The 14,781-nt window shown below is 27.4% G+C and overlaps 1 protein-coding gene across 4 annotated transcripts in view; it reads left to right on the top strand.

The window, feature by feature from the left end:
* Positions 1 to 14,781, top strand: part of LOC127283028 (serum response factor homolog A-like) — a 139,028-nt gene that overhangs the window by 50,717 nt on the left and 73,530 nt on the right. For 2 of the 4 annotated variants that reach the window (XM_051307674.1, XM_051307675.1), the window contains exon 2: positions 1,260 to 1,297. The exons of 1 other annotated variant lie outside the window; for it this stretch is intronic. Coding sequence is in view for 1 of the 3 variants with exons in the window: in XM_051307672.1 (XP_051163629.1) it covers positions 10,539 to 10,558 (20 nt within the window). In the remaining 2 variants the exon portion in view is untranslated. Of the gene's footprint in view, positions 1 to 1,259; positions 1,298 to 9,774; positions 10,559 to 14,781 lie in introns of those variants that run through there. One more of the 4 variants, XM_051307672.1, reaches the window with a different exon arrangement.

The following is a 14,781-nucleotide window of genomic DNA, read 5'->3' as shown; positions in this document are numbered from 1 at the left end:
ATCGTGAGTGCAGCCAAAAGAGAATGAAAAAGCGTGCGCGCGCGCGCTAAAGAGAGAAGAAATAATGAGAGAAAAAGAGAGAAAAAGTTCAAAGAGAGATGAAGAGAGAAAAAGAGAGAAAAATAAAAGAGAGTACTGCGATAATTAGCGATTGCTTTCACAGTAGGTAGCAATAGTGCTCGTAATACTCGCGCAGCATCCAAAGGAGTCTGTACACGTTATGCGCGGCGCGGCTCAAGAGATCATAAAAGTAAGGCGAATGACGAGACCAAGGTAAAAAGGGCTCCTCGCTCAGCAGATTGTCTCATTGTTCGACGAGTGAATCTCCTTTTCTCTTCTTTTGCAAGAAGCGACGCCGATGATCGTCGACCTTGTAATTTGAGCAGAGTAGAAAGAGAGCAGGAAGTGCTTCAAGTACATTTTCTGACATCGTACATATATAAAAGTCTTTATTCATATATATATATATATATATATATAAATATCGATCCAATAAATTCTCTACAATTATAGGTTTTAATATTTTTAATAATAATAATAGTTTCGAGATCTGGAAAAAAGATACAATCGGAAAAAAATTTTTTTTTTTTAAGCTCCTGTGAACGAAGGAGATATAAAGCTGCAATATAAAAGATGAAGATAATTAAAAATATATAAAAGAGATTTAAGAGGAGGGAAAGAAATATAATATATTAGTTGAAGGTATATTGAAAATATATTAAGATTTAAAAAGATGTGGAAATTTTTTTTTCCAGATTTTTCTGAAAGATAGGGAAAGATTTAGAAGAGCTCGAAACGATTTTCAATGATATATGTATATAAGTAGCAGTTATAATGAAATATGAAAGTGGAAAAATACAAATTTTTGATTGAAAATTATAAATAATTATATATATATATATAATAATAAATAAATATTCTCAAATGTATATATATATAGAATATATAAAATTTTAGATAATATATGTGAATTTCGCAGAATTTTCATTCGCCAAAAAAAGATTGAGATTACACTCATCGCTCAGAAAATTTTAAGAATGTTGATTTAAATGATGATTCGTCGTTTTTGATAATAAATTTCCGTTTTTATATCATAATTCTTGTTTTAGAATTCGAGTTAAGGACGGGAAGTTTATTATCAATACTTTTTCGTGTGACACATAATCAATTTTTAAAATTACTATCAGAAAAAAATTTTTTAATTTAAATCAAAATTATTGTTGTTTTGTTAATAAAAATGATGTTTTTCTTTTTTTCAGGTTGGTCCAATTGTTGTCGTTAAAATTTAAGAAATTACGTAAGTACGTTTTGATTTTTTTTACAATTATTATTTGAAAATGTTACCATTTAATTTAATTTAATTTCGGTTGGCAATTAAATTACTTATGATTGTCATTATTAAATTCTAATTATATAATTATTAAATTACAATTATTAAACTATATATACTGAAAAAAAATTCGATTTAAATAATCAGTTACTTAACTATTATCAAATAAATATTTACTTAAACCAAATAAGTATTTACTTGAACCAAATAATTTTTATTTGAATTAAATAAATTGTATTTGAATCAACAAATTTCTGTATTTGAAATAAATACCATTTTAAATAATAATTATTTGATACAAATAAATATTTATTTGGTAATAATCTAGTATATATTTGAATCAAATAAATTTTTTTTCAGTGTAATTATAATTATTGAACTAATTATTTAATTACATAATTATAAATATTTAATTGCATATTTATAATTATTAAATTCTAATTATTTATAAATTATAATTAGATATGAAATTAAACACATAAAGAGAATTGTGAAAAAAAAATCGGAGCACGCATAAAACAAGAACAATAATAGAGACGTAAAACGATAGTAGGAATGCATTTAAAGACCCCCATAATATAGTTTAAAAAAAGATTAGCTGTTGATATTCTCATATTGAGATTTACATCAAATAGAGAGACAAACTGCTGTGACAGTAATAACTTGATTTTCTCTAGAGTTAAACGTTAAACAGCTAAAGGTCGAAAGCTTCCTGTAAAAAGAGACAAATTTGAGATTCAGGAATTTCAAAGACCATAAAAAGGCTTCGGCTTTTCGGTTTCTCTGTCTCTCTCATACAAAAGGAGGATTCAGTGATTTACTTCTTCGCCAGGGTCTAAATTTTCGGCTACGCCAGGTAATATTTGGCAGGTACTTTAAAAAAAAAAAAAAAAAAAAAAAAAGTCACCTCCACTCTCGCACTGGCAGGTCTGACACTTGTCGCCTTCTGTAATTAAGCGTGTCTCCTATTCTCTTCCGATCTTTGCCACATTTTTTTCTTTTGTCTGACAGCTTAACAAACTACTTTTCGAGTAGATCACGAGACAGTTTAAGATAGAGAGAGAGAAATGTTACACAAGTATATACATATATAGGTAGCCCATGCGACATCCAGTATGGTCCAGATGAGAAGAGATACCTTGAGATTTCAATATCATCAAACGTTCCGATTTTCAGAACTCAATCGATAAATGTTGTTAAAGGAATTCGTAAAAATAAAAAAAAAAAAGAAACCTTTTGCCGATAACATTTCTTGGTATATGATTGCAAACTAAAAGAAAAAAAAAAATGTTTAAAAAAAAAAAACCAACCGACTTTTTGGTAATTAACATCGAGACCTGTTTTTTCGAGAAAGGTTTCATTTTTTCAGATATAAATATTTGAAATTATATTTGAGGAATATAAACGATACAACAAGTGCGCCCCTGGAATACATATAGAATTCTCTCACGCAAGGATCAACAACTTAAGGGGAACGAATGCATTTAGGTTATATGTGCGCTGTTGTAGAAACTTCTAGCGACAAACCTGTCAAAATTCTAAACGAAATGGAACGAACCAAGTGTTTGTTAATTACTGTAACGTTCCAATTCATTGTGGACCAGTACCATGACGAAATCCGTATCATCATTTGTTCTTCCCATTAAACACGTCGAAATAAATAACTTGGAGAGAGAAAAAAAAATTTAGGATTTTTTGTATTTCTTTCCGCAGTAGTAAGAGATTTTTGGTGAAATTTTAATATTTGATTTCATTTTTAAAGAGAATTTTAATTTCAACTAAAAATTATCTTCAATTGCTATAGGGATTTAATATTTTGTATTTTCTTTAATTAGCTTCAATTTTATTTTTATTTCTTATTCAAGTATTAGCATTTTTAATATTTTCCATCTTCAATTTTGGTACCGTTTCTACTGGTATTTTTTTCTCTGCAATTCTTGTTAGCTTCAATGACTAGTAAGCTTCAATTACTAGTAATTTTATTTTCTGTCCTTTTTTTTTTATTAGCTTCAGTTACTATTTCATATTTTCTGTCTTTAAATTTTGAAATATGTTATTACTGGTATTTTTTGCTTCCGTATAACTTCAATTTTTATTAGCTTCTGTGATTAGTAATTTCATTTTTTTCCTTTATTTATTATTAGCTTCAATTTCTAGCAATGTTAATATTTTCCATCTTCAATTTTGGATGATTTAACCACTAGTATTTTTTCTGTTGTTATCTATATATAATTCTTATTAGCTTCAGTGACTAGTATTTCTATTTTCTGTCCTTTACTTATTGTCAGCTTCAATTAGTATAGTAATTAAAATTTTTTTACTTCGATTTTTACTAGCTTCAATTACTATTTAATACTTTCTGTCTTTAAATATTGAAATATGTTATTACTGGTAGTTTTTGCTTCGGTATAACTTCAATTTTTATTAGCTTCTGTGATTAGTAACTTCATTTTTTCCCCTTTATTTCTTATTAGCTTCAATTTCTAGCAATGTTAATATTTTCCATCTTCAATTTTAAAGGATTTAACCACTAGTATTTTTTCTGTTGTTATCTATATATAATTCTTATTAGCTTCACTGATTAGTATTTCTATTTTCTGTCCTTTACTTATTGTCAGCTTCAATTAGTAGTAATTTTATTTTCTGTCCTTTATTTCTTATTAGCTTCAGTTACTATTTAATATTTTCTGTCTTTAAATTTTGAAATATGTTATTACTGGTATTTTTTGCTTCCGTATAACTTCAATTTTTATTAGCTTCTGTGATTAGTAACTTCATTTTTTTCCTTTATTTCTTATTAGCTTCAATTTCTAGCAATGTTATTATTTTGCATCTTCAAAATTGGATGATTTAACCACTAGTATTTTTTCTGTTGTTATTTATATATATAATTCTTATTAGCTTCACTGACTAGTATTTCTATTTTCTGTCCTTTACTTATTGTCAGCTTTAATTACTACTAATTTTAGTTTCTGTCCTTTATTTCTTATTAGCTTCAGTTATTATTTAATATTTTATTGTCAGCTTCAATTAGTAGTAATTAAAATTTTTTATCTTCGATTTTTACTAGCTTCAAGTATACTATTTAATATTTTCTGTCTTTAAATTTTGAAATATGTTATTACTGGTAGTTTTTTTCCCTTTATTTCTTATTAGCTTCAATTTCTAGCAATGTTAATATTTTCCATCTTCAATTTTGGAACCTTTTCTACTGGTATTTTTTTCTCTGCAATTCTGGTTAGCTTCAATGACTAGTAAGTTTCAATTACTAGTAATTTTATTTTCTGTCCTTTATTTCTTATTAGCTTCAGTTACTATTTAATATTTTCTGTCTTCAAATTTTGAAAGTTGTTATTACTGGTAGTTTTTGCTTTGGTATAACTTCAATTTTTATTAGCTTCTGTGATTAGTAACTTCTTTTTTTTTATTTCTTATTAGCTTCAATTTCTAGCAATGTTATTATTTTGCATCTTCAATTTTGGATGATTTAACCACTAGTATTTTTTCTGTTATTATCTATATATATATAATTCTTATTAGCTTCACTGACTATAGTATTTCTATTTTCTGTCCTTTATTTATTGTCAGCTTCAATTAGTAGTAATTAAAATATTTTATCTTCGATTTTTACTAGCTTCAATAACTATTTAATATTTTCTGTCTTCAAATTTTAAAAGATTTTATTAATAGTTTCTGTGTTAATAATTTTCATTCTTAGCTTCTGTGATTATATAGTAACTTTATTTTTTGTTCCTTTATTTCTTATTAACTTCAATTTCTAGTAATTTTATTTTCTGTTCTTTATTTCTTGTCAGCTTCAATTAGTATAGTAATTTAAAATTTTTTTATCTTCAATTCTCACTAGTTTCAATTAATGCTACTTCAAAAATAAAAATTTACAAGTAATTGAAAAAATGTCACAAACGTTTTTATTCACACTCATCGCAACGTTGTTGAGTGTTAAACGTTTTACGATATTCTATTTTTTTTTTTTTTTTTTTTTTATTATACCATACAATGTAACATTTGGTTATAAACCCGTGCTATTCAAGCATGTTTTATTGGTTTTAAATTAGACGTCGTTATCCTCTGAACAAGGATTCTGTTATAAAACGCGGAATAAATTACAACCCCAAAATATCGTAAAACTCGGTATTATTATAAAGGTACACTTTTTTTTTAAAATAATAAATATTTGTTATAAATCGCAAAAGCGGAAATTATCGATTTTGATTAGTGTTATACGCGAGGTTTTTTCTATATATATAGTTATATACATAACTGTATATAAAAAATAGCTATTAAAAAAAAAAAATAATAATAATAATAAATTGAAATATATAACGTGTGTGATAGAATCGGAATGGCAAATGGTCACGTCTATCTTGTTCATTTTTTTTTTAATTGACTGGAACTAAAATGATAATAAAGAATAAATAAGATATTTTCTGATGATGAAAAAAAAAATGAAGACTGGGAGTGCTTTACTCGTCACCATGATTATGAATATTTAAAACCGTTTTCTAGAAAAAATTTATATTAGAGTTAGTGGCATTCCCGTTATACTATATATATATATCGTCGCGCGTCTCCAATATGAATAATCATCAGGCGTCGATTGATAATTAATTATCTCTTCATGCTCGCTGTCCCTCGAGTCGTTTTGTCACCATTCTCGCACGCTCTTTTTTTTCCAATTTTGTTTTCCTGTCACTCTTCACTCTCTTTTGTGTAATGCTCAATTCGCAATAAATGTCTCAGAGTAGTGACAGACTAGTCGCGCGCGACGGGTGACTTGTGCAAAAAAAAAAAAAAAAAACAATAAATAAACAAAAACAAAGAATTCGTGCTGTTGACCCCCCAACGTTTATTATTTCAAAATCCTTGCGCAATTATCTTATCAGTTGATTATTATCAATTTTTTTTTTCATATACTCTTAGCTGTACTGAAGAGAATTCTATTAAGTGCGCTATAATCATTTTATTTATATTTTTTTTCAAAAAAAAAAGAAAAAAGAATCTTATCTAATGAATAACAAATTCATTAGATAAAAAAATATGTGTATGAGATGAAAATTGTTGTGTTGAATGAAAAATGTGAAGATAAAAAAAATGTTACATGATGAAGAATGTAATTTTTATAAAGAAAAAAAATATTATTTAGAAAATGACAAATATTACTATTCGTAATGTGAGACTACTTGCAAAGTGACAAATATTACTAGTATTGTGACAAATGTTATGCCAACAATGTAATACATCAAAAATATTACATCATAACAAGTATTTTTATTTAAAAAAAAAAAAAAAACAATGTTTATATCAAGAAAAATGTTAATTAAAAGTGAAAAATGTTATTTGATTAAATGACAAATGTTATATTTTCAAGAGAAAAAAAAAATAAATTGTCATTCGATTAAAATGGTGACAGAAATCTGGGAGGAGGGGAATTATAAATAGCTGATAAAAGTTAATGTCAAAGAGTATACTTTTGTTATAAATAGAAGTTTTATTTTATTTTATTTTTTTTTGTTATTTCTTTAAGCCAGGTAAAAAGGGTGCTTGCATGATATAGTGGTATGCCATCAATTAACGTCGTTTTGAATACTGAATCATTCTGATTAAGAGGTAAAGGCACATATCTAAGTCACAAAAGCATTGCTCTCATTCTCGGTTGCGTCAAAGAAACGTCATTCTGATTGATAGTCCAATTATTTCAACTCCGTCCAGAATTATTATAAATACTCTTTATTTTTTTTATTATTATTATTTTCAAATATTCCAAAAATGTTGCTGACTTGAAAATTTATTTAAGAAACAATAGTGAAGAAAGAAGAAAAGAAATAAAAGAGTAATTGCGGATGATAAGAAAAATGTGTAAAAAACTATAAACATTACCAAAGGGATTGAAGAGAGGATGAAAATTATTTATTGAAGGTATAAAGATTGATAAAGAAAATTATTGATTTGATCAATAAAATGATTAAAAATTAAAATCGTAAGCAACGATGATAATTATTATTATAGAAATTTGATGACAATAATTGAATATTGTCAAGTAGGTAACTAAGAAGTAACTACGATAATTTCTGTAGAAGGGTATACTGATAATTTTCTGATAACAAATTAAACTTTATAAAAAAAAAAATAATTGACTGGAAATGCAGAATCAGAATGACAATAAAATTTTGCTGATTGGAAAAAGATATAGAATATTATATGCTGAAAGAGAAAATGGAAATAATTCCTGAAGAAAGTGGTACTAATAATTTTTGAGGAAGTACAACTAATAATTCCTGAAGTAGTAATTGAGATAATTTTTGAGGAAGTCACCAATAATTTCTGAAGAAGTAACTCCGATAATTTTTAAGGAAGTAACTAATAATTTTTAAAGAAGTAACTCCGCTAAAATTCCTGTAGAAGGTACTAATAATTTCTGTTAAATTAAATTTACAAAAAATAATTGAAATTCAGAATCAGAATGACAATAAAATTTTGCTGCTTGGGAAAAGATCAGATATGAAAGAGGATATGCAAATAATTCCTGATGAATTTACTAATAATTTTTGAGGAAGTACAACTAATAATTCCTGAAGAAGTAATTGAGATAATTTTTGAGGAAGTCACCAATAATTTCTGAAGAAGTAACTCCGATAATTTTTAAGGAAGTAACTAATAATTTTTAAAGAAGTAACTCCGCTAATTCCTGTAGAAGGTACTAATAATTTCTGTTAAATTAAATTTACAAAAAATAATTGAAATTCAGAATCAGAATGACAATAAAATTTTGCTGATTGGGAAAAGATCAGATATTGCTGTAAGAGAATACAAATAATTCCTGATGAATTAACTAATAATTTTTGATGAAGTACAACTAATAATTCCTGAAGAAGTAAGTGCAATAATTTTTGAGGAAGTAACCAATAATTCCTGAAGAAGTAACTCCGATAATTTTTGAGGAAGTAACTAATAATTTATGGTGAAGAAACTAATAACAAATTAAAATTTATAAAGAATAATTGATTGGAAATTCAGAAATTATTGAATTAGCATACCTAAATAGTGGATGACAAAATGTTGCTGATTCACTGTAAAACGAAAGGTATTAATTTAATACCTACTTTAGGTACTAAATTGTCATTTGGTTCTATTTTGATACCTAAAATCGGTACTATTTTAGTACCTACCTTTTACAGTGTTGGGAAACGATTAGATATTGCTGTAAGAGAATACAAATAATTCCTAATGAATTAACTATAATAATTTTTGAGGAAGTAATAATTTCCAAGTGAAAAATTGTAGAACTATAATAATTCGTGAAGAAAAAAATAATTTTTGAAAATGCTACTAATTACAAACAAAAATAACTCAAAATCTATCTATCTATCTATCTATCTATTCCTGATGAATTAACTAATAATTTTTGAGGAAGTACAACTAATAATTCCTGAAGAAGTAATTAAGATAATTTTTGAGGAAGTAACCAATAATTCCTAAAGAAGTAACTCCGATAATTTTTAAGGAAGTAACTAATAATTTTTAAAGAAGTAACTCTGCTAATTCCTGTAGAAGGTACTAATAATTTCTGTTAAATTAAATTTACAAAAAATAATTGAAATTCAGAATCAGAATGACAATAAAATTTTGCTGATTGGGAAAAAATCAGATATTGCTGTAAGAGAATACAAATAATTCCTGATGAAGTACAACTAATAATTCCTGAAGAAGTAATTGAGATAATTTTTGAGGAAGTAACCAATAATTCCTGAAGAAGTAACTCCGATAATTTTTGAGGAAGTAACTAATAATTTTTGGAGAAGAAACTAATAATAAATTAAAATTTATAAAAAATAATTGATTGGAAATTCAGAAATTATTGAATTAGTACACCTAAATAGTGGATGACAAAATGTTGCTGATTTTGGGAAAAGATTAGATATTGCTGTAAGAGAATACAAATAATTCCTAATGAATTAACTATAATAATTTTTGAGGAAGTAACAATTTCCAAGTGAAATTGTAGAACTATAATAAGAAAAAAATAATTTTTGAAAATGCTACTAATTACAAACAGAAATAACTCAAAATCTATCTCTCGAGTATTCATACTGACTCTGACATAACCACAACTTATTAACTGCGGTAGCGACCAAACAATAAAAAAGTAGTAACGCCTCTTGAGAGTTACAGATTTGAAGCACCAAAATTAGAAGGTGAACAAAAAGAAAGAGACTAACAACAACAACAAAAGGAAGAAATAAGAAACGAAGTTAAATGAAACAAGTGACGAATGATTTGATGATCAACCCCTTGATGATGATGATGATGATGGAATCAGTGTTACGTCAAGGCGACGACGTTGTGCCGTGCGTGGCAGATCGACACACAACAAAAAGGGGATAGAAGGGTGGATGAGAAGGGGAAATGAGAGGGGCTTAAAAGATAGTGGAGGGGCAGCCTCGTGTACAATACACAATTCACGAGTGGAGGGGTGCTAGGCAGCGGCCAGGTAAGCGAGAACCGAACACTAGTGGGAGACTCTTACTCTTGGTGAGAAGAGAGTTCTTGTCGTATCGTGTCGTGTGGCAGCCGTTTTGCTACTACACTACTACTATACTACTACTACTAATACTACTTGGCAGGCGCTGCTTTGCGTACTGACACCCGACATGCAATTTTTTTTTTTCCCCATGCCATATCCCATCATTGTCAGGGATCTTGGTCACCAATCGATTTGAGAGTTAGTCACACTCGACACCTCGAAACACTCGCATATTTAGTGCGCGGCTCATTTCAATGTGCTCCAATAATTCGATCATTGGAATTTTTCATCAGAATTTGGATTTTTTATTTTCTTTTTTTGAACAGGAATTTACATATGGATGTGTTATTCAAAATTGGGATATGTATTTGAATTTAATGAGAAAAACCATTATTTGGTGTTTCCCAATTTTTTGAAAAAAAAATTAGTGATAATTTGGATTAGTTTCATCAAGTGACAGTGTGAGAGGAATTTGTGAGTTGGTTTAAAAAAAAAAAAAAAAAAAAAAAAGTGAAAGTGAACGAAACGTTTGGATAAAATTTTGGAAAACTGTGCGTAAATCGTGAGACGATTGGGTGGTGTTTTTTTGGATGAACGGATTTTAAAAGCAGCTAAAGAAGGCCAGCCCGACGCAATGCGTCGACGCTGCTGACGCAACGCGCCTGGATGCGTCTCACTTTAAGCACGTGAGTGATTTTTTCTCCAAAAATATAATTTTTTTTAATGAACGAAAATTTTAATTAAAATCTGCGCGCGGATTTTTTTTGGTACTAGCAAAAGTGTGATGATCATCAATTTTCAGTGGAAAATATTTGCAAAAAACGCGGAGAATAAAAATTAGAGAAATCCTAATTTCTGAAGTTAAATTTTCCCTTTGATTTTTGTAGGGAAAATTTTTGATACGGAAAATTGACAATTTTTTAAAAGAGAAAACTAAGAATGAGTTCCATTTTAATTTATTAGAGTTCAGTACACTAGAGAGGTTATTGATTTTCTTACTTGGCATTCTGTGACCCTTAGTCCATATCGTAGAATCGAGTGAAATACCTTATATATATATATTTTTTTTTTGCATTGAAACTAAGACTCTATATGTAAGGGAGAGTTTATTTCTTTTGATGAAAAGAACAAGCTGCACTTTCGTAACGACTTTGAGAAAAAAGTCTTTCTGCCCCGGCGTCTTTAAAAAAAAAACCAACGGTCATGAATTTAAGGGGCGAAATAGAGATTAGAGGGTTTCAAAAGCGTGATTTTATATATATATATCTCATGACCCTGTAATTCAACTTTCTTTATTCTCTTTCTCTAACTGATGGGTACCTGTTATGTTTTTGTCTCTCCCTTTTTAGATTTCAACCCTAACCACCAATTTTGCACCCTTGGCTTACCTGAAAATATATATATTCCACCGACCCCTATATGTATGTATTATAGACATATATAGGAGTTATAATCTTCATTGAAAGGTTTTAAACTTCTTTTTTTTTTTTTTCATGAAAAACGTGTGGAAAGTTTTACTGATTCAGCACACGTCAACTGTTACCTGTGATGGTGTCGTCCCCCCATCGATCAAAGTCACAATAAAAGAACGCAGTAAAATCCAATAATGGGTCTATATACTTTGTAAAAAAAAAAAAAGAAAAGTAGGAAGTATAAAATTGCTCCCCTTTATTTTTTAATGAGCAATAAAATTATATGAGGGCTCGTAAAAAATTTGATCTATTTCCAATTGATAATCCTAGAAATACTGAATCAATATTTCTGTGGATGGAAATTAATTTCCAAGGTGAAATTTTGACCCCCTTGGGATTCTGTAAGTCGATTATGGAATTCTGTCTCTTTTGGTAATGATATCGCGCAGCTGGTTGTCAGCCGGAAAATCAGACGATACGTCTCCGATAACGAGGCATATTTTAGATAAGCGGGACTTTGCAATTAAAATGCCTTGTGGATGAGCCGCGCTTAATTAAAAGGCGGTCGAAAACCCTCTCTCCTGCTCTCTCTCTCTCTTTCTCTCTCGTTATATTCAAAACCGTGCCGATGCTGCTTCTTAGACTTTTTTTTTACCACTGCTCTTTCTCTTTCTCTCTCATCTCTTTTATATTTATAGGGGTCGTCGACGAGAAAAGGTAATTCGATCAATCCAAAAGTAATACGATACCCAGAATCACATGTTAATTAATGGAGCTTTGGTTCCAATCTTATCGCACGGGATAAATAACGTTTGGACCCAGGGATTTATTGTTTACTAAAACAAACCCGCGATAATGCAATTACTGATTGCAAAGATAAAAAAAAATTTGATATTTAATCTAATATATATATATATTATATATGAATAAATTGAAGACAATTCGTATAATAACACTTGACTTTGTACAACTGAATGATGGAAATAACCGAAGATAATTACACATACACACATATATGTGCGCGATGTCACACTTGATTCAATGAACTTTTCAAAGATTGGAATTTCTATACTAAATGATAAACACGTGTATTACAAGCTCTCGCACAAATCTTATCTGCAAATGTTACGTAATATTTCGCATATCTCGCATTCTATTCTTTGTTTTTTTGTAATATATAAAAAAAAGCCGAGTACTTTCTTCCTTTAAAATTGCTATACCGGAAATTAAATTAATGTATAAATTTTTTTTTTTTTATTTCTTTTAACGGATAAAATATTATATATTAAAGATAAAACAATATATATATATATACAGACAGAATATGGGAGAATCTTTTTTTTTTGCACTATGTGTGTAAATTATATATATGAACAGTAAACACGCGTGAAATATGAGTACGACTGAAAATATATATGTATAAGTGATAATGGAGTTCTTAAAAACTGCACCCTTTCTTTTACAAATATTTGGTGAAAAAATATAGAGCTTCGTCAAAATCGCCTCTTAATGTACTAATATAATGATCCTAGAGGGAACGGTGCGCGAAGTTTTGTAAATATATATATATATGTTATATACATGGTTTTTTGACTCGATCAAATGTGCTAATGTGAGTAACTACCAATACTGAAGAAGATATTTTTGTATCAAAACAGATATTTTATGTTTGATTCGAATTTAATTTTATCTTTGTTAAATAATTGAACAGTTTTTAAGTTTAATTGAAACATATTTTTTTATTTTAATATATTTTAGGTTTGACTACTTATATTTTTGAAATGAATTTAAAATGTAAATTAATTAGTTTTTTTTATTTCTTTTTTTTAATAATATTGCTCTACGTTCTTTCTAATTTTGAATTAGTAAGTTCACTAAATTAAATTAGAAAAAATTTCTACTAATTTGTTGTCTTTACTAAAACTTTAGTAAAACAAATTACTAAATCATGGTAATATTTTACTCAAAAATTAGTGGTAATTTACACTAATTTTTAGTCATTTTTCACTAAAACTTTAGTAAAAATTACTAAATTAAGTAGTCATAATAGTAATTTACTAAATAGTAATTTACTAAACAGTAACTTGCTAAATAGTAACTTAGTAACTTAGTAAATAGTAACTTAGTAAATAGTAACTTACTAAATAGTAACTTACTAAATAGTAACTTACTAAATAGTAACTTACTAAATAGTAAGTTACTAATTAGTAACTTACTAAATAGTAATTTGCTAAATAGTAATTTGCTAAACAGTAACTTACTAAATAGTAACTTACTAAATAGTAACTTACTAAATAGTAACTTACTAAATAGTAATTTGCTAAATAGTAATTTGCTAAATAGTAACTTACTAAATAGTAACTTACTAAATAGTAACTTACTAAATAGTACTTTACTAAATAGTACTTTACTAAATAGTACTTTACTAAATAACTTACAAAATAGTAATTTACTAAAAATTAGTGTAAATTTCTCCTTTTTAAATCAATATCTACTAATTTTTTTAGTCATTTTCCACTAAAACTTCAGTAAAAAATAATGACTAAATCAAATAGTAATATTTTTCTAAAAATTAGTGAAAATTTCTACTAATTTGAATTGGTAAACGAATTCTCACTAATTCAATTTTAGAGTTAATTTTGGTATCAATTTAATTGCTTTTCCGTAATTGATTTCTTTTTTTCTTTCTTTCTTTCTTTCTTTTTATAAATACAGTATTTGTAAAATAATTCTTCGTGTCTATTTTTAACATTGAGAGATATCGATTCTTTCTTCTTGAATTATCAATAAAAGGGAAGACCATCCAATCGTAAAAACAAGGTCGCCTAATGTCATTATCCGACTCCCATCGCGGATTGATATCGAGTTATCTCAAATGTAGGGCTTTATTTAATTTCTTTCACCTAGTAAATTCTAAGCTGTACTTGTAAATTATTTTTAATTTTATGTTACAAAGAGAAAAAGAGAGGGAGAGTAAAAAAAATCCATCACTTTTTGAAAAATTCAATTTAATTTCCAAACGAAATTCCTAAAAAAGAAATTAATTTTACAAAATACCAAATGAGATTCAAATATATATATATATATATATAGTTTTAGGAAAAAAACCTGTATTTTCATTAATTCATTTTTTATCTAATTGATTTCATCTTCTTTGGAAATTTTATTCCTCGCATCTATATAGACAAAAAATTGACAGTGAACAGAGATTAAATGAATGGATTAATCGTTTAGGAATTTATTTCTTATCCTCGCAAGAGAATTTATAGATAAACAAAATTGAATATAAAATTATATAAAGGGCGAGAAGATTTTCATTTTTTTTTTTTTAAAAAAAGAAAAATTCGTAGTAGTTCAAAAGATTTAAAATTTAGAAGAAAAAAATACATGTGAAAGTTTTTAGAATGGTGGGAGAGATTATATATACCTTATTTATATACTTTGTCGAAAAATGTGTCATTAATCCACACGGTCCATTACCGTTATCGTTATTTTGG

This window comes from Leptopilina boulardi, unplaced genomic scaffold, assembly GCF_019393585.1.
Source record: "Leptopilina boulardi isolate dan_hultmark-lab unplaced genomic scaffold, ZJU_Lbou_2.1 LbouV2_305, whole genome shotgun sequence".
Classification (NCBI taxonomy): Eukaryota; Metazoa; Arthropoda; class Insecta; order Hymenoptera; family Figitidae; genus Leptopilina; species Leptopilina boulardi.
Note: the sequence above shows the minus strand (reverse complement) of the source record. Positions and strands in the feature narration are given on the sequence as shown.